General features: G+C 39.4%; 1 protein-coding gene across 1 annotated transcript in view; it reads left to right on the plus strand.

Annotated features, from left to right (window-relative positions):
* The window catches only part of LOC102829562 (UDP-N-acetylglucosamine/UDP-glucose/GDP-mannose transporter-like), a 63,656-nt gene that overhangs the window by 14,406 nt on the left and 27,997 nt on the right, over window positions 1-21,253 (plus strand). The window contains exons 8-10 of the mRNA XM_006862432.1: window positions 884-976; window positions 12,581-12,648; window positions 18,510-18,588. Of these exons, the coding sequence (XP_006862494.1) occupies window positions 884-976; window positions 12,581-12,648; window positions 18,510-18,588 (240 nt within the window). The remainder of the gene's footprint in view (window positions 1-883; window positions 977-12,580; window positions 12,649-18,509; window positions 18,589-21,253) is intronic.

The following is a 21,253-nucleotide window of genomic DNA, read 5'->3' on the forward strand; positions in this document are numbered from 1 at the left end:
TGCTAACCTCAAAGTTGGCTGTTCGAAACTACCAGCTAGCTGTTCTGTGGGAGAAAGATGAGGCTTTCAGCTCCCATAAAGATTTGCAGCCTCGGAAACCCTGTACAGGGTCACTGTGGGTCAGAGCCGACTCTACAGCACTTAACAACAACAACAACAACAGCAATCTTTCAAATCACAGATGTTAGGTAGCTACCACACTCCTCATTGTACTGCATTCCCCACATCTGTGGCCTAGTATTTCAGTTGACTCTACATTTGACTCTTTGGAAGTATGTGGATCAGAGGTTGGCCCAGAATTCCTATATGCTTGAAGATGTTGTTGTCCTTTGTTGTTCCCAAGTAGATGGAGCACAGCTTTTCATATTGTGTTTGGGGAGTTTAGCCATACTAATCATGCACATGCACATTTTTAGAAATCTTTTACTGGGAAGGGATATCTGTTTGTGTTTGAATTTATACATCCATTTTCTTATAGTAGCACTCTGTTTTAGTTTTGAAAACCCCAAGGGTCGCTTGATGACTTGGTTTAATTTTGGAAAGAGAAGGACTTTAGGGATGTGTACTTATAAATATGTGCATATGTGTTTAATAGAATCTCTTCCCTAATGGCTGTTTTGAGGCAGCCAGTTGATATAATTTTTATTCCTCAGATCTTAAACACTTGATTTTAAAAGTTTAAATCTTTTAAGCTTGGTTTCTTTTCTTCTTTTTCGTCTGACAGCTTAGATTATTCATAATGTTTTCAGACTTCTGACTTGGTTGATTTTCTGTATATTCTGAGGGGAGGTATGTGTATTTGTTTATATATAATGGGGGTGATATAGGGTTGTTTATATCTGTCTGAGAGTCAAGTAAAACACCTAATTATGTCTTATCCTAGGAGCTGGGAAAATATGGTCTGCTTTATTACAATGCACTGTTCATGATTCTGCCTACACTGGCCATTGCATATTTCACAGGAGATGCACAAAAGGTAAGACTTTCTAATTCTGGTTTAATGGCTTATGCTGATGAATTGATTGCAGTGTAATTCATTTCCAAAATATAAACTCTTTTCTGTGACCAAAAACTGAGAGTTTGCTTTTTAGCTTGCTAATGTCATGCTAACATTTTTCTTGGCATAAGTATTGGATACTACTAAAATGGCTCAAAATAGCTCTGTCAGTATAAAAATAGTGCATGTCAGTATAAAAATAGTGCCAGAAGGATAGAGGAAAGGAAAGGAATTTTTAAACTTTTCTTAAATTACAAAATAAGAATAGTAGAAAACTTTCCTTGAGAAACAAAAAATCCTGAATAGTAAGCTTCTTCATACTCTATAAACAAAACACTAGGCTTCATGAGAAACTTTGTGTCTCCTTGTTCAGTTGACAGTTGTCATCCTGGCTTAAATCTCAAGCTACCCGTACTCCCCTGCTCCCTGGCTAAGTAGGTATTTAGCACTTTGTAGTCACTTAGCCATATAAATAGCAGTTAATAAAATAGTTCACCAATTTTCTACAATATTTAGCTAAGTAAATCCAAAATGGAGAACTAGTGAAATAAACCCAGAGAAGAGTTTACCTCTAAAATGAGCCCCATATTCATAGGAAAAAAGTGATACCATATTGTTGAATTCATATAAGATTGTAAATTAAATAGAAATCCATACTTCTGCCAAGGATTCCTTTTAATGATTCCCTTGGATAGTAAGTTGGTTGAATTAATGTCATTTTAATGACAATGACAATTCATATAAATCAGTGGGAGCCGAAACGAAAGTTTTTTTAAGGCAGTTATACTGTTAAAAATTATTGTTGGAACCAAAGGCAGAAAGAGTACTTCTTATAAAACTATTTTTTATATCAAGAGCGGTTTCAAAAAAACCAACTGGTATCGGTCATCTTGCATAGATGCATAAATGTTTTGATGAATTATGACCAGGCAACAGCAGGCCTAACAGTGGCCCCAAAGTAGAAGGTAAAGCTTTTGCTCTGACTAGTAAAGAGTGTTAAATAATTATATTGTGGTTGTGGAAAATTAGGGAGAGAAACTAGGTGGTGGAAACAATTTAGCACTTAACTAATAATCTGAAAGTTTGTAGTTTGAATCCACCTAGAGGCGTCTCAGAAGAAAGTTCTAGTGATCTACTTCCAAGATCATAGCCATTGAAAATTCTAGGGGAGCAGTCCTATTCTGCAACACATGGGGTCACCATGAGTTGAAATTATCTTGGTGGTAGTGGGTTTGACTTTTTTTTTTTTTTTTTTGGTAACTCTTTGTGTTTATATATAACATAATGATGTAGTCCTCATAATAGCCCTAGAAAGTTTGAATTATTGCTCCTTTACCAGTGTAGAAGTAAGTTTAGGGAAACCCAAGGTCATGCAGTTGGTACTTGGTAAAGTCTAAGCCTAGGCTAGACTCCGAAGGGCATGGTCTTTCCTATGTTCTGCCTTTTTCCTGTGGATTCTGACAGAAGAGCCCCCACTCTTCAACTTTGGGGCATATATATGACAAAATTATTGATTCCTTCATGGTTCCAAACCTTGAGTCCCATCTGTACATGAGAAAGTTAGGAGGATAAAAATGGATAGGTTTTCAAAGATGGCATTGTCAATAAGTAAAAACACTTTGGAAGCTTGTAGTTATTTGAAAGGAGGAGACATTTCTTCTTTTCAGATAACAATTTACCTGTAAATTGCCTGTGAGGTTGTAGTATAACCTGTGAGGTTGTAGCATAATTCGTGCATATTTCACAGTTCAGTGGTTCATATTCAATTCAACGTATTCCAATATAATTAAGAATATTAGTGTAAGAAGTTAATCTGCCTATATTAGGATAAAATTTATATTTTCTTTTCTTCCTTTTTAAGCAGAGGAGTAGAATTTGAGTAATCTATTTATTTTCCTGATAAAAGTGCTTAGCATAGGTCAGGAAAGGTTTATTTTGGAAGAATTATGGTTTTAAAGAATGTCAGAGTATATGTAAATACTTATTTGCTATAAAGAATAATCAATGTGAAGATAAACTAATTATGGAAACTGAACTCATTGCTAATCAAACCTCATCAGTGTTTTTGAGCTTTATATAAATGTTTGCACATCTTTATTTTTAATACTAATTAATACTGTTCTTATAAAATATTTCTTGGGGTGCATATGTACACATTGACTATATTTCAATTTCATACTCTTCTTTATCCTTCCTACATTTTTAAATAGTCGTTAATTATTATTGTGTGTCTCATTCTGTTAAGCTTTACGTGGTCAGATTAAAAAAAAAACGTGGTTATATAGTGTTTTTGCCTTTGTCTAATGGTGTACTTGGGGAATATGAGGCCAGTAAACTGTTAGAAGTTCTGTGACAGAAGTGTATTTGGGGCATTGTGGGATATAAAGAGGAAGTTGATCAATTCTGTCTTCTTGCTGGAGTTGGGGTGGAATACCTCATGGAGTTTTGCCTGCAGAAAAAAATTAAATTGTTTAATAATCAATGTTAATAACTCACTTAGAAAGTGAGTTCTAAGTTTGAATCTGGTCCTGGATTCTGTGTGTGTTTACATAAGATACAAGTCACTACAATTACATTTTAAGTTCATAATTCAGTTAGCATTTTGCTTATTAAACAAGTCACTACAATTTCATTTTAAATTTAATTTTATTAGTGTGTTTTTGAGCATCTTCCTTTGGCATCGAAAACCTTCTACTGAGTTCTCTAGAGCCCATATGAGAAATACGTGACACATGAGGGAAGGTATTTATATTTAGCATGGTACAAGGATAGTGTAAGATATGGCACCAAAGTGCTTGCTCATCTCTAAGTACGTGTTCAGGTTAGGAAGAATTTGATGTGGGCTGAATCTCAAGGATGGCTATTTAGAGGAAGTAAGGCTTGATTTTCTTATGTAGTTTCTACGACAAGCGAATGCTAACCTTTTCTGGTGTGTTGTTGTTAGAGATAGAACATAGAGAGGTGGTTTAGTGGCTTGCTTTTAGTAACTAATCTTGAAACAGTAGGTGTTGTTGTTACTGTTAGGTGCCATTGAGTTAGTTCTGACTCAGAGCAACCCTACATGCTACAAAATGATCCACTACTGTTCCTGTGCTATCCTCACAGTTGTTGCTGCAATGGTGTCAATCCATCTTGTTGGGAGTCTTCCTCTTTTTCACTGACCTTCCACTTTTCCAAGCATGTTGTTTGTCCTTCAAGGACAGAATTGGAAGTTGTTGGTCTTCTGCATTCTAGCCCTAAACTCTCTCTACTATACCCCTATGCCACAAACCTATAAGGATCTGTCCTTGTCCACTGCCTGTCTCTGGACAACTCCCCTTTGTTCTCCTGCCCTCTTTTATCATGTTGTTAAGTGAGTGGGTTAGATTAAAGTGGGCAGGACTCTTTCCAGGGCTGAGGCAATGTCTGAGGAGTAAGAGGCGTACTAATGAGGAGTGGAGGCTGCTTTGCTCAGCCGCTCTGAGCTCAGCTGCTCCCAGCCCCCTGTAACCAGTGCTGATAAACTGCTCTCATCTGTTGGACTTGCTTTTCTGTCCCAGGTGGTACTGTGCCGTGGAGTCAGTTCTTACTGACAACGACCCTTGTACAGGGTTTCCGATGCTGGAAATCTGTATGGGAGCAGAAAGCCTCATCTTTCTCCCCTTGAATGGCTGGTAGTTTTCAACTGCTGACCTTGAGGTTAACAGCCCGACTTATAACCACTACACTACCAGAGCTCATGTCCCAGACTGGGTTTTAAAAGCCATTTTGTGTAGGAGCTCTCAATGTAGTGATTGGGATGTTGCCTACATAAATTGTTAAATGAAAAAGCAGGGTATAAAAATGCTTCCTTATATAAGCATATGGAGTCCTGATGTGTGCTGAACCATAAGGTCATTATTGAACTGCAAGGTCGGCGGTTCAAACTCAACCAGCTGCTGCTCGGAAACTCTATACAGGGTCGCTATGAGTTGTAACTGACTCAGCGGCACTTAATAACAACAACAACAACAACAAAGAAATACTGGAAAATGTATATGACTAATAAAGTAACTATCAAGTTTGTGTGTGGGTATGGGGGCATGGGAATGGGAGAGGGATTTTTCACTCTTTTTATATTTTTTTAAAATGTGGAATCATGTAAATATATTTAAGAACTATAGCTTATAAAAGAAAAATAATAAATTTCTGTAACAGGTTATTTATCCTTTGATGAATCTTAAATTTAAATATAAGTAGGGTATGTAGAGGAATCCTGATGATACAGCAGTTAAGCACTTGCCTGCTAGCCAGAAAACCAATAGTTCAAATCTACCAGCCTTTAAGTAAAGGCTAAGGACAAAAAACAAATTACTATAAAGATTTAAAGGCAACCTCTAGTTGAACAGCTTATCGCAGTGCACATTTAATACTAAGCCTTGGCAAACCATTTTGAGAGACCAAACTAATGTTTTCATTTACTAATGTCTATTAATGCACTGAACTGCAGATCAGTTTGAACTGCAAGGTGTGCAGTTCAAGCTCACCAGCTGCTCTTCGGAAACCCTATACAGGGTCACTGTGAGTCGGAACCGACTTGACAGCACTTAACAACATCAACACCATCTCCGCATGTATATATGTTTTAAAATTTTTGTATTTATTCAATGTTTTCAAAGTCGTGGGCGTACGAGGTTTCAGTTTATTCAGTACTTAGCTCACTATTTTTGTTTTTAATTTTATTGTGATAAATATATAGAACAAAAATTTCCTTTTTAATGTCTTTATACTTTTTATTGTGATTTGGGTGAAAGTTTAATGAGCGAATTAGGTTTTCATTCAACAATTCATACACATTAACCATTTTTACATGTATAACAGTTCAGTGACACTAATAGCACTCACCATGTGCACAACCATTGCCCAAATCATTTCCAAAGGGTTTTCTTCACCCCAAACAGACACATAGTAAGTATACCTTAACAGTAACCTTCCATCCCCAACTCTCCTTTACTTTTGTCTCTATTTCATATATTTTATGTAAGTAAGTCCTTTGTGTCTGACATATTTTACTCAGCATAATGTTTTCAGGGTTCAGTCATATGTGAAGTTCAGTGAGAACTTCATTTCTCTTTTATGACTGTGTAATATTCCATTGTAGGTATATACCACATTTAGTTTAGCCATTCTTCTGTTGATAGATATATTCTTGGGTTGTTTGTATGTTTTGACGATGTGAATAATGCTGCAGTGAACATGTGTACAAGTATTTGTACCCCAGTTTTCATGTCTTTTGGGTACATACCTAAGAATGGAGTTGCTGGATTATATACGCTGTGGATTAATGCGCTGGACTACAAAGTCAGTTTCAACCACAAGGTTGAACCACCATTTGCTCCTCAGAAACCCTATACAGGGTCTCTATAGGTCAGAACTGATTTGACGGCACTTAACAACAGCAACAACATAGTACTTCCAAAGGATCTCTGGTGGTACACCGGGTTAAGCATTAGGCTGCTAACTGCAAGTTTGGCTGTTTAAACCCACCTGCTGCACAGGAGAAAGATGAGACCGTCTACTTCCTTAAGGATTGACAGCTTTGGAAACCCTGTGGAGCAGTTCTATTCTGTCCTATATGGGGTTGCTATGAGTTAGAATTGACTGGAAGGTTGTGGGCTTAACCGTCTGAAAAATCATCAAACTGTTGTTCACAACAGCTGCACCATTTTACAGACCCTCCAGCAATGTACCAGAGTTCCAATTTCTCCACATCCTGGACAAGCATTTAAGTTTTTTGCAGCATATATCTTCTAACTGTAAAACATACTTGTTTTTTAATTTGCTTTGTTTAGACTATGTGTCATGTAAAAGCTAGATTTATTATTAATAAAAACTAGTTAAACCAGATTAAAGAGGAGCAGATGTCAGTTAACTCAGGACTTTTAAAAGCGCCGTGTAAGGCAAAATGTCTTTAAATTTACTAGCTGCTGCTTCTAAAAGGGAATGTTTGCAGCACGGAGCCAGTGATTCACAGAGCCACAGGAATTGGAGCCTGGATTTCTGGCAGCACCCTCAGATTAGGTGTTCACATGCAGAGATGGAAAAACAGACCCCTTGCTGTAAATCTCACAAGGCTAGTACTGTACGCATTGGTACATTGTATAATGTCTTCATTATATCACTGGCCAATTTACATGGCTCAGATGAGTTTTACAGGAACAGCTACTGCACAAATCATCTACCTGGGTGTGTCTCTTACTAAACATATATTGACTAAAATGGAAAAAAAAAAAATCAGGCTGTTGGCTTAGCTGCTATAGAATTATTAACCCTTTTGGGTCAGTATGGATCTTACAGACTGATTCTTAGATTCTGAATTATTTTCCCTCGCATAAAGACAAGTCCCTTCTGCTCTCTTTGCCTTGATATTCTTAAATATAAAACATGTGGGTTAGATCAGTTATTCTTCAATTATAAATAAATGGATCTTTCTCTTTGCCTGTTTATTCTGTTTGACTGGCAAAGTAGCCATTCTTAACTTTGAGGCACTATGCTTTTAAAAATGTGAACTAGTTGGTAAGTCTAGATGTGTAGTTTTGTCATGATACATAGTTTTTACATAGTTGGTAGAATCTAGTAAGCAGAAGTGGTAGTGGTTGTTGTGTGCCATTGAGTCGGTTCTGACTCACAGAAACCCTATAAAGGGTTTCCGAGGCTGCATGTCTTTATGGTAGCAGAAAGCCTCATCATTCTCCCATGGAGCGGCTGATAGATTCAAACTGCTGACCTTGGAGTTAGCAGTCCAGCTTGCAATCTACTAAGCTATCAGGGCTCCTTAGTAAGTAGAGGTAGTTAGGGTTTGGGTTCTGATTCCTTGTCTGAGTTAGGAATAGAGGGTACAACAGAAATTGTGGCAACAGAAATTATGGTTGTGCAAGGGGTCGTGCATGTCACCCAGAACCATTGATTCATGAACTCAGCCTAACTTTTTCAAGGTAGGGAAGCAACAATGCATATCATTTACACCACTGACGTTGTCTTCTCTGTTGTAAGTTTTTTTTTTTCTTTCTTTCTTTTTTTTTTTTAATACTTCTAGAATAAGGGTTCAGTTATTTTCTCAAAAGATTTTTTGAGGACTTTCAAAATAGCAAGGTATTATCATTCATCGCCCTTTTATCACAAAGCTCAAATACTAAGTGGTTGACTTATTTTTAGATTTCATAGCAGGCATAAAGTTTGTTAGTATCAAAACACTAAGAAAACATATCAATCATACTTCAGATTTTGTTTCAGATTCCTAATAGGTTCATAACTCTTGGCTTAGTAAATTTTCCTGGGAATAGGGATGGGGATCTAAGACTCAGTGCACATAGAAAGTCTGCACTTGTCACTAGATTGTTGTTGAGTTGATTTTGACTCCTGGTTACCCTATGCCTGCAGCATAGAACTGTTCTATAGGATTTTCAAGGCTGGAACCTTTTGGAATTAGATTTCCAGACCTGTTATCTGAGGTGCCCCTGGATGAATTTGACTCCCTAACCTATCAGCTAGTAGTAAAGCTCTTAACTATTTGAAGGGATTCTTGTTACTAGATTGTTGTATGCTGTGGGATTCATTGTAACTCAAGTGACCCCCTATGACAGAACTGCCCTCTTAAACTTTTCTAGGTTGTAACTTACGGGAACAGATTTGATGTTGTTGGGTGGATTTGAATTATAGACTTTTCGGTTAGCAATTAAGCACTTAACCGTGGTACCACTAGGGTTCCTTGTCACTAGATTGTTGTTCTGGTGAGCTGTTGCGTCAATTCCAACTCATAGCTACCCTATCTGTCAGAGTAGAGCTATTCCATCCAAGGCTATGACATTTACAAAAGGAGCCCTGGTGGCATAGTAGGTTGAACATTGGGCAGTTGACCGAAAGTTGGCTGTTTGAACCCACAAACCACTTTGAAGGAAAGAGCTGAGGCTGTCTGCTTCCATAAAGATTTACAGTCTTGTAAACCCTGTAGTGTGGCACTGTGGATGAATGCTCTTGACTGCAAAGTCAATTTGAACCACAAGGTCAGTGGTTCAAGGTCACCAGTCGTTCCTCGGAAATCCTATACAGGGTTGCCCTGAGTCTGAAATGACTCTACAGCACTCAACAACAACAACAAACCCTATGGAGCAATTCTATTCTGTCTTGTAGGTTTCTGTGAGTCTGAGGTGACTCAGCGGCAGTGGGTTTGGTGTGAAATCTTTACAGGAGCAGATTGCTAGGACTTCTCTCCTGCAGAGTTCTGGTCAATCCTAGCACCAACTTTTTGGGTAGCAGCAAAGTTCTAAGGTGCTAAGTTATCATCCTATGTTTATTGCAGAACTTGCCAAGTGGTTCCAACATTTGTTTACTAAGTCTAGTCATAGCCTCAGATTGTTTCCCATGACAGTGGTTCAGAGAGCTAGAGTCAGATTAGTACAGGTGCGTAAGATATCTAATTGTGTCTCTGGACTAGATTTTAGTCTTGAGTTCCTAATGTTGTTGAGATGTGAGATGTTGGTTTTCTCTCTTCATTTCTGTAACCTAACCTTCATTTCTATAACCTAACCTTCAATATGGATTACCTCAACATAAAGAAAACAAAGATCCTCACAACCAGTTCAATAAGCAGCATCCTGATAAATGGAAAAAAGAATGAAGTTGTCAAAGACTTCATTTTGATTGGATTCATAATCAACACCCATGGAAGCAGCACTTAGGAAGTCAAAGACATATATTGCATTAAGCAAATCTGCTGCAAAAGACTTTAAAGTGTTAAAGAGCAAAAATGTCACTGAAGACTAAGGTGCACCTGAACCAAGCCATGATGTTTTCAGTTGTCTCATATGTGCATTGGACAATGAATAAGAAAAACTGAAGAAGAGTTGATGCATTTGAATTCTAGTACTGCTGAAGAATATTGAATATGGACTGTCAGAAGAAGGAGCAAGTCTATCTTAGAAGAAGTACAGCCAGACTGTTCTTTAGAAACAAGAATGGTGAGGCCTTATCTCACATACTTTGAACATGTTATCAGGAAGGACCAGTCCTTGAAAAAGGACATCATGCTTGATAGAGAGTTGGTGAAAAAGAGGAAAACTCTCAAGGAGTTGTTTTGGCACAACGTGCAACAATAGTTAGTTAGAAAGTTCAGCACAAGATTGAGCCCTATGAGGTGGAGGTTAAAGACTTTCCTAATGTGTAACTTTCCTAAAGTGCTATATTATTGCTGTTTTTAAGTACCGTAGAGTCTGATGCATAGCGACCTTATATAGTGCTTCCAAGGACCAACTGGTGGATTTCAACCACTAACCTTGTGGTTAGTAGTCTAGTGTTTATCCTACAGCAACAATAGTCCATATAACATTTGCTCACTGTTTATGCTCTACCTGTGGTATTATATTACACAGCCAGCATCTGTGGAACTAGAGACTTTATTTAAAACAGAAGAAAAGTCCAAGCAAGCATCTTTATATATTCAGTCCATAATAACAGTCACCACTCAGCCAAGATTGAAGATTGCAGGCCCTTAGCAGAGAATGCTATTTGTTCTGTATCACACACAGAATGATCAGGCATATCATTCTCTTCACAAGGGCTCTTTACCAGAATTCTCCCTAGAGGCAGAAGTTTTGCTTTGTTTCAAGTATTTCTTTTTCCTGATTAGCAAAGTATATGATCACTCTGCCTTCTGTGATCACTGTGCCTTTCTTTTTTTTTCTTTTTTTAAGGCTTTTTATTGTGAATTGAGTGAAGGTTTACAGAACATCAGACCCACATTCAACAAATCATACACTTCCTGTCATTACAATGATTGCAGTCCCTTCCATGTACTATCAGTTAACAGTATTTACCTCTAATTCTTGCACTCCTCCCTGTACCTTCCATTATCTTCATCTTTCCTATGCCAATCTCTTTCTTGTATAGTGCCTTCCCCATCACACAAGTTTACCACTCATCTGTCACTTTGTCGTACTGTGGTGGTTTACGTGTTGCTGTGATTCTGGAAGCCATGCCACCATATTTTAAAGACCAGCAAAGTCACCCATGGTGACCTGATTTCAGTGGCAGTAGCAATGGGCAAACATACCAATTGTAAGGATGGTGCAGGTAGCGCAGTATCGGGCACTATTTTGTTCCTTTGCATGGGGCTACTATAAGTCGGAACCAACTCTATAGCACTTAACAACAGCAACAAGGAAAGAAGCCAGATACAAACAAGTATATTCTGTACAATTCTATATATATGAAATTCTAACAAGAAATCCAAGTAACAGAAAGTGGTTTCGAGATTGCCAAAGGCTGGAAGTGGGGAAAAGAGTTGACAGCAAAGAGCAGAAAGGAGCTTTATGGGGTAAAGGCAATATTCTTTGTCACAATTGTACTGTTGGTTACATGACTATGCTTGTTAGAATTCACTATATTGTACACTTAAAGTTGGAGGGTTTTTTTTGGTTTTTTTTTTGTAAATGAAACTTCAACAAAGTTTAAAAAAGAACGAAACTGTCAAGTGTTAGGATTGCTATTAGAGATCTAGGCTGTCGGACTTACCAGGTGTGTGTGGTTGTGCTTGTTGTTGGTGAGCTGGTTCCAACTCAGCAACCGTGTATACAACAGAGCTAAACACTGCTCAGTCCTGTGCCATCCTCACAATCATTGCTATTTGGGTTCCATTGTTGCAGCCACTGTGTTCTGTACACACGGTAAAGAAATATTCGTAGCTTAGAAGGATAAGAGCCCTAGAGATAAGTACTGCTGAGGCACAAAAGAAAGAGTACTTGATCAGGAAATTCCCCAGAAAGTTGATGCTTGAGTTTTGTTTTGAGGGGAACTGGAGTCAGACAGGTGTAGAGGGGAAGGGTGTTCTAGGTAAAGAGAAGTAAGTGTCAAACTGCATGTCATGTCTTAAAAACCACAAGGAGTCTGGTATTTCTGGAGCCCATGAAGCCTTGCGATTTGAAATGTCAAAAGTGGCATGAAAAGTTGACAGGGAGATTTTAAAAAGAGGGAATGTTTTCTCACATTTGTTTATTAAGCGTGTATTGCAAGAGAATCTATGCATTTGAGAGAAAAGCTCTCCTTCTTGACTCAGAGATGAGATGGTTCAATGCACCTTTTCATTCCCCCCCTTTTTTTTTTCACTTAAATCTTATTTTCAGAATTAAGTGTTTTAAAGCAATACTCCTCCCCATTTTTGAACAGGCCTCAGTTGAACTTGTGTACATTTGCATATAAAAGGAGAAAAAAAGTTTCATTATTTGAGGAAGTCTTTAATAATAGCACCTTAACAGTCATTCATGAGAATTGCTGAGATAGCCAGATCTGACTGTGCTTTCAGGCAGATGCCAGTTTCTTTGCATCAATAGAGAGAAGTACACAGTCTTCCCCTAATGTATTAGAAATGGAAAAGACCTTCTGAAACTGCTTATTAGTTCCAACTCTAATTGGATGAAATTCTCGAACATCAATCATTGTCCTTGGAGTGATGCAGAGGAATGCATAAGTGTGCATAGTGGCAGCAGGTGCATAGAAATAAATTTGATTAATGATGAGACAGGTGATTTTAAAGCCTTGCTCTAAAATTGGATGCTTTCTTATGTATTACAGGCAATGGATTTTGAAGGCTGGGCCGACACCCTTTTTCTTCTACAGTTCACCCTCTCCTGTGTGATGGGGTAAGCTTTTGCTACCTTGTTTTCATATAGTTTTCTTAGAGAAATTGTGGTTCAGTGAGTTACTTAATATGACCCTTTCACCTATATATAGTCTTTGTAATGCCCACCAAACAACTAGGTCGACTATGCAAATAAGGTGCTCCTGGTCCACAAGGGGATTAGATAGCTTGCTAATAATGCCAGTAAGGTGCATGAAACCCCTGGGGGTGGTTCCAAACAAACAAGGTATATGGAACCCTAGTGAAGGGAGGCGTGATGTGGCGCTATAGGATAAACACTGGATTACCAACTGCAGAGTCAGTGGTTCAGACCCACTAACCACTCCTCAGAGACCATGTACAGGGCTGCTATGAGTTGGAACCAACTTAATGGCATTTAACAACAACAACAATGAAGGGAAAATTCAGTTTTGCCATCCTGCTAGGCTTAAAAGAGACCCAGTCTTAGAGCACAGAGGGGAATCTGACAACCACCAAGACAGGAGAGAGCTGCAAGTGGAGCATGTCCATTGAAGCCAGGATCCCTGTGCTGAGTATCTCCTAGGCCCAGGAGACAATGGGGGTGGTGACTGTAACCTAGAAGACAGCAAGAGATAGTGGTACAGCAGTAGCAAGAGAGATAGCAGCATGAGACAGCAAGAATTAAGAGACCAGTATGATGGCTATGGTGAGGCCTTCTGACCCATGGAGCTAAGAGTCACAACACTTGCCCAAGAAGGTCCCCACAGGACAGGGTTGCAGTAAAGTCCCAGTAGGACCCAGCAGCAGAGGATAAGAAGAAACTGTCCTGATCAAGGAACTGCATCCCAAGTTGGTCCTTTTACTTCCAGGTTGATCCTGGTCCCAAGTTGTACCCTGTTACTTCCCTAATAAACCACTCAACTTCAAGTATAGTTTGTGAGTTCTGTGAGGCATTTGCAGTGAACCCAAGATGGGAGGGAGAGTACTGAGGGGAGAGAGAGTAGTTGATGTTAGAGATAATGGAATGATACAGCAGCTTGGAAAAATCGAATGTTTGGGACATGCTTAACTTCCATCTCATAGGAACCAGCTTTGTGCTGATCCTTATTTGATATCAGAATGGTAGGACTTGCTTCAGTGGCTCAGATTCACTGGTGTACGTGGTTTTGAAACAAAGAGGATAAACAGGAGAATAAAACTTTTGGTTTCTGGATAGGATTAAAAACACTCATAGATTGAAGCAACTGTTATGTTGCAAGGCAAAAGCTGTTCATGGGAAGTAGGAGTGGTGTGTTTAGCTCCTAAGGAATTGGCTAGCTGACTGCGTAAGAGAGTTCAGACTGATAAGGAAAGAGCAAGACATACAACTCTTTGGTTGCTGTTATCAGTAACAGTTGCAAGGGCAGGAAAAAGAATGTTGGGGCAGATTGTACCATAAACCAAGCACAGATCTAGTCCTAGTCGGAGCTAAGACTGCTAGTCTCAGTGACAACCCAGAAAGGCAAAATTGTGTCAGAATAACAGGAAGTACTCCTATGATCTGGTAGTATAGTGGTTACGAATCGGGCTGCTAACCACAAGGTTAGCAGTTTGAAACTATTAGCTGTTCCGCTGGAGAAAGAGAAGGCTTTCTGCTCCCATAAAGATTTACAGCCTCGGAAATGCTATGCATGGTCACTGCGTCGGAACCGACTCCACAGCACACGACCACCACCGTCACCACCCCTATGACCTCAGTCCACCAAAAAAGTTAGTTCAGAAGGGGAACAGCCCATACCAAGAAACTATTGAAACCAGGAGGTTTAGTGTAGAGGCCTTCATTTTGTAGATTGTTCATCAACTTCCTGAGGAACTGCTATTAAAATGAATTGTGAGAGTGACTAGTTTAGAGGCAGTGCCTTTCGTTTTGGATGCTATAAAATGCAAAAGTATGTTTGGGTTGATGCAAGATCCACGGCTTACTCTAGAACGGGAATGATGCAAGATCCAGTTACGGGAATGATGAAAGATCCAGTTACACAGCAGGTTAACCTAGAAGGGACAGCCAGCCTGGTGGACTGCAAAGTTTGCTGTGAGATTTGTTTATTCTGAAGGGAAACTGCTAAAAAACCCAGTGGGGCACTCTAGAGGAAGCAACTGATGTGCTGCTTATGGAAGCAATGTTGGGATGGCTTTACGGTGATCAGGATATTCATTTAATGAGTGTGCCCTTACACAGGTTGTAGTAGAGATGGTAACCAAGGGGTCCCCTTCTACTGTGAAATGAAGCAACAATTCAAGAAGCCTTGTGGGATCTGTTGGCATAGCTTTTCCACATGGGTCTTGTAGATGGAAGAAACATAAGGGTGATTCATAGAACAGAATGAGGCAATGGGGAAAGAACTTAGTGCAGCAAGGTGGTTACTAAGAAATGACATGAATGTAGTAGACATTGATGGAGCTGATACAAGGTTCTAATACAGCACCACAGGAAGTTGGGACCTCTTTCTGGTCTCCAGACCTTAAAGAGGACTAGACCCCACTTGGGAGGAATTTAATGAAGAGAAGTTCCAGTTGAGACCACTTGAAGCAGAGGCTCAGCTAGTTGATTAAGATAAGGATTGATAAGGTGACCAGATCTAGTCCAGCTTTCAGCAGGGGACCTGAGATCATACACACATGTGTGGGTGAAATGGTGTGGGGGTAGGGGAGAGACTTTTGGGGGGCTCTTGGGCACAGGGGCCAAATGTACTGTAATCCTTAAACCTGTCAATAAAATCTTGAAGGGCCAAAGTTTAGACTGGCGGGGGGCATGGGGATGCATTGGTTGATGGGACTAGGGATTGGATAATGTAAACATCTTGTATGAAGTAGTTGTATCTATCTCCCTTACCAGAATATGTTATTAGATGGATATTATGTCCAATTGTGGGATATTCTCTCTACTTGATATTGTAAAACCAAAGGCATGTAAGTCTGTCCTTAGCCAGTATTGATTAGATGTGATAAATGGGAACCATTAGAATTGCCCAACCCCAATCAGGATTTTATTTGAAAACTGAGTTTATTTTAATAATGTAAAACATATTAGTTTCAAATTAATTTAATTTAATTTTAATAGGATCCCCTGTAGACAAGAGATTATTGCTTTGATTAATGACATACTAAAAGTTGAAGTGATGGTGCCAACAAATTCTGTTTATAACTGCCCTCTGTGGCTTGTGGAAAAAGATAGTTGCCTTTTGTAATGTGAAAGTAAACTAAACAAACAGAAAAACAAACTCACTGCCACTGAGTCAATTCCAACTCACAGCAACCCTATAGGAGTGAATTCCAGAGTGGAACTGCCCTTGAAGGGTTTCCAAGGCTGTAAATCCTCAAGGGAGCAGACAGCCTCATCTGTCTCCCATGGAGTAGCTGATTCAAACTGCTGACCTTGTGGTTAGCAGCCCAACAGGTAACCCATAGGCCATCAGGACTCCTGGAAGTAGTAAAGTAGTGCCCCCTGTGGCTTAAGCTGTTCTAACGTGGTATGTGAAAATAATAGCAGGCTAATTGGTATTCTGTGACTGGGTTTGCAAATGTCTTTTTTAAGAAAAATTCCAATCTCAGAAAAGAGCCAGCCACAGTTTACTTTCACGTGGGAAGTGTTCCAATTTACTTTTACTGTATTGCCAAAGAATTATTTGAATTCACCAACTTATTGTCATAGTTTGATTAGAGACTTGGACTTGGCACAGATCTCAATTGTAATATTGTTGTTGTTGTTGTTATGTGTCATCGAGTTGGTTCCGACCCATAGTGACCCTGTACAGGGTTTCCGAGGGTGTAAATCTTTACGGGAGTAGAAAGCCTCATCTTTCTCCCGCGGAGCAGCTGGTAGTTTCGAACTGCTGACCTTAAGGTTCGCAGCCCGATTCATAACCACTACGCTACCAGCATTAATAATATTATGTTAATATTAAACACTGAAGAACAGTTTAGGTCAGATTTCAAAACAGTGATAGTCCACATAACCAACAAAGATTGGTTAAAATATTTGGCAAAAATCCAGGACCCTGTCCAAATGGTGAAATTCTTGGGAATAACTTTGTTTAGAGCCACCCATGACATTCCACAGGCAACCAAGAATAAGAAGTAAAGAGTGCCATGCCATGGAAGGGATGGTTGGTGTCAGAATTGATAAAGAGGTTGGAGAGAAGAGATTGATCTCCAGCTCAGAGGAATCATCTTTGGGCTGTTGGTCTTGATTCTCCTTCCCCCTTGTGTATTGAAAGGACAGACACCCCTGCCACACCATTTTTACAGAAAAATTTGAGAACTATGTCAGATACAAGGTTGTCCCTTTCATCAGCTGTCAGGATCATTTTTTATAAGTTCCTTCTGCCTCATTTCTTCTCAGAATCCTGTTCAGGTTTCCTAAATCTATCAAAGTAGGATAATGAAGCCTCTAGAGTCAGGTGCCTGTGATGGCCTTAGGAATAACTGATTCCAAAATCATGTTGAAATTTTTTTTAAAAAGGAAAAAGAAACCAATATTACCAATAAAGGAGCCCTGGTGGTATAATAGGTACACACTCAGCTGCTAACTGAAAGGTTGGTAGTTTGAACCCATCTGGCATCTCCATGGGAGAAGAACCTGGTGATATGTTCTAATAAAGTTTCCTGTTGACGAGAGTCAATTCCAATTTACCCCTAATGGGAGTCACTGAGACTGTAAATCCTTATGGGAGTAAACCGCCTCATCTTTCATCTGCAGAGTGACCGGTGGGTTTAAACCACCGAACTTGTGGTTAGCAGCCCAGTCCTAGTTCACAGTGACAGCAGGTTCTTTCCTGTAAAGATTATAGCCAAGTAAACTCTAGGGGGCAGTTCTCCTGTGTCTGTCACGTGGGGTCTCTTATGTGACAACTCAGTGATCCCTAACCAACTATCTGATAAGCACCATTATTTTTCACTATACATTGTTTGAACCATTTGACAAATATTCTTGTTCCCTTACATTTGAGGAATTAGGTTCAGAACTTAAGTAAATTGTCTATGTTTGCACAATTATTAGGTGGCAGTGGCAGCATTTAAATTTGACACCTTTCTACCATGTAGTAAATCTGACCAGTAGGTCAGAGGGTAAATGCAAATAGACCTCTTCTCACCTTAATATGATTTCTTTAATGCATTTCCTCCCCTCAGTCTGTCATTTCAGCTGATGCTTGTGAATGGATCTGACACAGGTTAGACACATAGTGAGTGGGGGCTTTAAAGTCTAGTTGACATGGTACCTTGGTATTGAGTCAGGCTGAGAAGCCTCAGTGTAAATTTGGAAGTTCCAACTGCTCCTTCTTTGTTGTTATGTGAACCTGTATTCCTCTACAGTTAGTTCTAATAAGGCTCTCGTCCATCCTTAAGAATTACTTTTATCTTCACCCTGGCCTGGAAGTCTGGGAGATGCACATCTGAACTGGGTTTCTAAGTTCTGAACTTTATATGTTTTAAGTGAATTAGTAGGAAGTATGATTTGAAAAGAGTACTCATGATTATGAATGATGTTATTAAGGGCCGTCAAGTTGGTTCTGACTCATAGAGACCCTGTATAGTGTTTCTGAGTCTGTAAATCTTTGCAGGAACAGAAAGCCTCAACTGTCATTCATAAAGTGGCTGGTGGGCTTGAACCACCAACTTTGTGGTTGACAGTCCAGTGCTTATCCTACAGAGCCACAGTGCTCTCTTGGTGAGAAACAAAAACAAAAAAACACCTGAGCAGAAATGAGCATGTGTTTCTGTTTAATTAAATTTAAAACAAAAAACCTCTCTGCCTTAGAAGCTGCGGTACAAGCAGCAGGGAGGTGAGGAATGCGCACAGTCGGTCAGTGACTAGAATGTGCCGCTGAGTCTTACAAGCTCGCTCCTCTTTCTTCACCCCAGGTTTATCTTGATGTACGCCACAGTACTCTGCACTCAGTATAATTCTGCTCTTACAACTACAATAGTTGGCTGTATTAAGGTGAGTTGAACAAAGTTTTTTATCTTTGTCTAGTTTTTTATTGTTTTATTAAAACAGTTTCTCGAAAATAACCTGACAGTGTTTTAAAGCCCCATAATCTTCATTTTCTCACCTAATGTCTTGATAGTTTTGACAAGTTTTGCTGCTAGTTTTTGAGACAGTCTTTAAGAATATGAGGAAGGTTCTTAAAGTCTCTGCTTTCAGGGAATTGAGCTCTGAGAAGTGTGGGAATGTGTAGAGGAAGAAGGAAGATTAGGCCTCTGACAGGGTAATGAACAGCTTGATAGTGATTTGCCTGCCACTTTTACCCCCAGTGAGATATGTTCTCCTCACTGCTTCGCTGAATTCTGGCTCTTTTTTAGGGAAAGAAAGGATGCTTGCCAAAAGCTAATGGAGTTTTCCTATTCCTGAGCCAAGCCTTACATTGCCCACTTTTAAAAGCTGTGCCTACAGTCCCAATGATGTCATTTCCTCTTGGTCTATTTCATTTGAGGGAGGCTCATTTGTCTTTAGCTAGAAGAGCCAAGACAATAGTAGCTGAAGCTAGTGCCATGAATCCGGAGGCCTTTTTCATTTGACTTTGTGATTCTAGTATCTAAGAGGCTGCAGCATGCCTGAATTCCAAATGAATGTACAAAGTAGGCTTGCTTTCCTAAAAAGAATAGACAACAAGGGGTAACAATTGATTATTTGGGAGAAAAGGCATGGTTGTCCTTGTAACTTCCCTCTAGTACCCGTTCAGACAATAGAGAGGGAAGGGGTCTCAGGACATCAAGGTAAATTGGCTTAACATAGTCCAAAAAGATAGTGTTCTACATCCAGAATAGTTCCTATGGTCTTAGAAGCTTTGAGGCAGTCATCTATGATGCAACTATTGTCTCTTCCCATCTGCATCAAAGAAGAATGAAGAAAATGAAAGCTCAAGGAAACAGTCCAAAGAACCAATGGATACTGTAAACCGCAGCCTCCACTAGCCTGAGACTAGAGAACTAGATGGTGCCTGGTTGCCACTGCTGACCTCTCTGATCGGGTTCACAGTAGATGGTCGAGGACACAGTGGGAGAAAACCTAGAACAGCATTAAAAATCATAAAAACAACCAGACTTATTGGTCTTAACCCCTGGGTCTATGACCCGTAGACACCTTTCATGTGAACCTTATCCCAGAGTCCTTTCCGCAAACAATAGACAGGCCTACAAAGTGCACAGTAGCACCTGTGAGGAACATGCTTCTCAGAACAATCACCCATCTGAGACCTAAAGGGTAGCATTTTCCCCAAAACCAAGTTCAGAAGGCAGGAAGGACCAGGAAAAATGGGCGAATGAAACTGGACCCAGAGAGAAAGAGGACTGTGATATTGAAGTTGTTGCAGCCAATGTCACAAAACAAAATGTGTATAAATTGTTGAATGGAAAACTAATTTTCTCAGTACACTTACACCCAAACTACAATATAATGTTCCAAAAAAGGTGACTGGGTTGCAGTGGTAAAGTTTTTACTGTTCTGTTCTGTTTGCCTCTGCATTGCTCCAAATGGAGTGGTTCCCACCTGACCTCATTTTAGAAACTAGATTTGGTTTGAAACTCCAGAAGGTCTGTGGCTTCCAGCCATGGAATTAAAAGTGTTTGGTGTGAATAGGATTCTAAATTAAGCTATAGCAAATAAGTTGTGTGAATTGACCAGAAAGCTAGAGAAAATCTGCTTTCCAGAGACTAGGCTACACAGTTTTAGAACCTAAATTAGGTCTCAGCTGTATTTTGGTTTTGCAAAGTGATTGCTTCAAGAGCAAAGTGTGTTGCATGCATCTTCAGATTAAGAGCAGCAAGAACATGAGAGTCAGAGCAATTGGTAGCACATGCTTAATCAAGCCGGGGATGGTGCACAAAAGCCTGTGCTTAATTTTAATAATTCCAAATATTAGTGTTCTTTTATCTTTACCAGTATTGGGTACAAACAGAGTCATTCATTCATTAGTACCTTTCTTTTGTTATATCTTCTTTTCCACAGTAGTTCATGAACCATAGAGACTTATTCAATGTAAAGGGATCAGTTTTACTTCCAAACTCTAGAAGGAGGGGAAAAAGTCTATTGTCTCATTAGTTCACTCTCACTGTTGCTTCTCACTAGTACATAGTATTGCTGTTAAAAGATGTCTTGCACTTTCAAACAAATAGGAGTCTGTTGATGCCCTTGTTTAGAGTCTCAGAGGCCTCAGTGGAGCTTTTAATATTGGTCTCTGGCTTAGTTGTCTAATGATGCTATAACAGAAATACCATAAATGGGTGGCATTAATAAACACATGTATTTTCTCACAGTTTAGAATACAAGTATCAATGCAGGACTCTAGGGGAAGCCTTTGTGTATCAGTCGGTGTAGAGAAGGTCCTTGTTTCTTTTGAGCGTCTGTTCTGCACGATCTTCATGTGGCTTGGAACTTCTTTTCCCCAGTTGTTTACCTGCTTTGTCTCTTGCTCATTCTATACTTTTTATATCTCAGAAGAGATTGACTTAAGATATACCCTACAATAATACTGCCTCATTGACATAAAAATTTGATGGCACTTAACAATAACAACATTGTTGTTGTTGTCAGGTGCCATCGAGTCGGAACCGACTCATAGCGACCCCATGCACAGCAGAACGAAACAATGCTCGATCCTGGGCCA

This window comes from Chrysochloris asiatica, unplaced genomic scaffold, assembly GCF_000296735.1.
Source record: "Chrysochloris asiatica unplaced genomic scaffold, ChrAsi1.0 scaffold00048, whole genome shotgun sequence".
NCBI classification, from domain to species: domain Eukaryota; kingdom Metazoa; phylum Chordata; class Mammalia; order Afrosoricida; family Chrysochloridae; genus Chrysochloris; species Chrysochloris asiatica.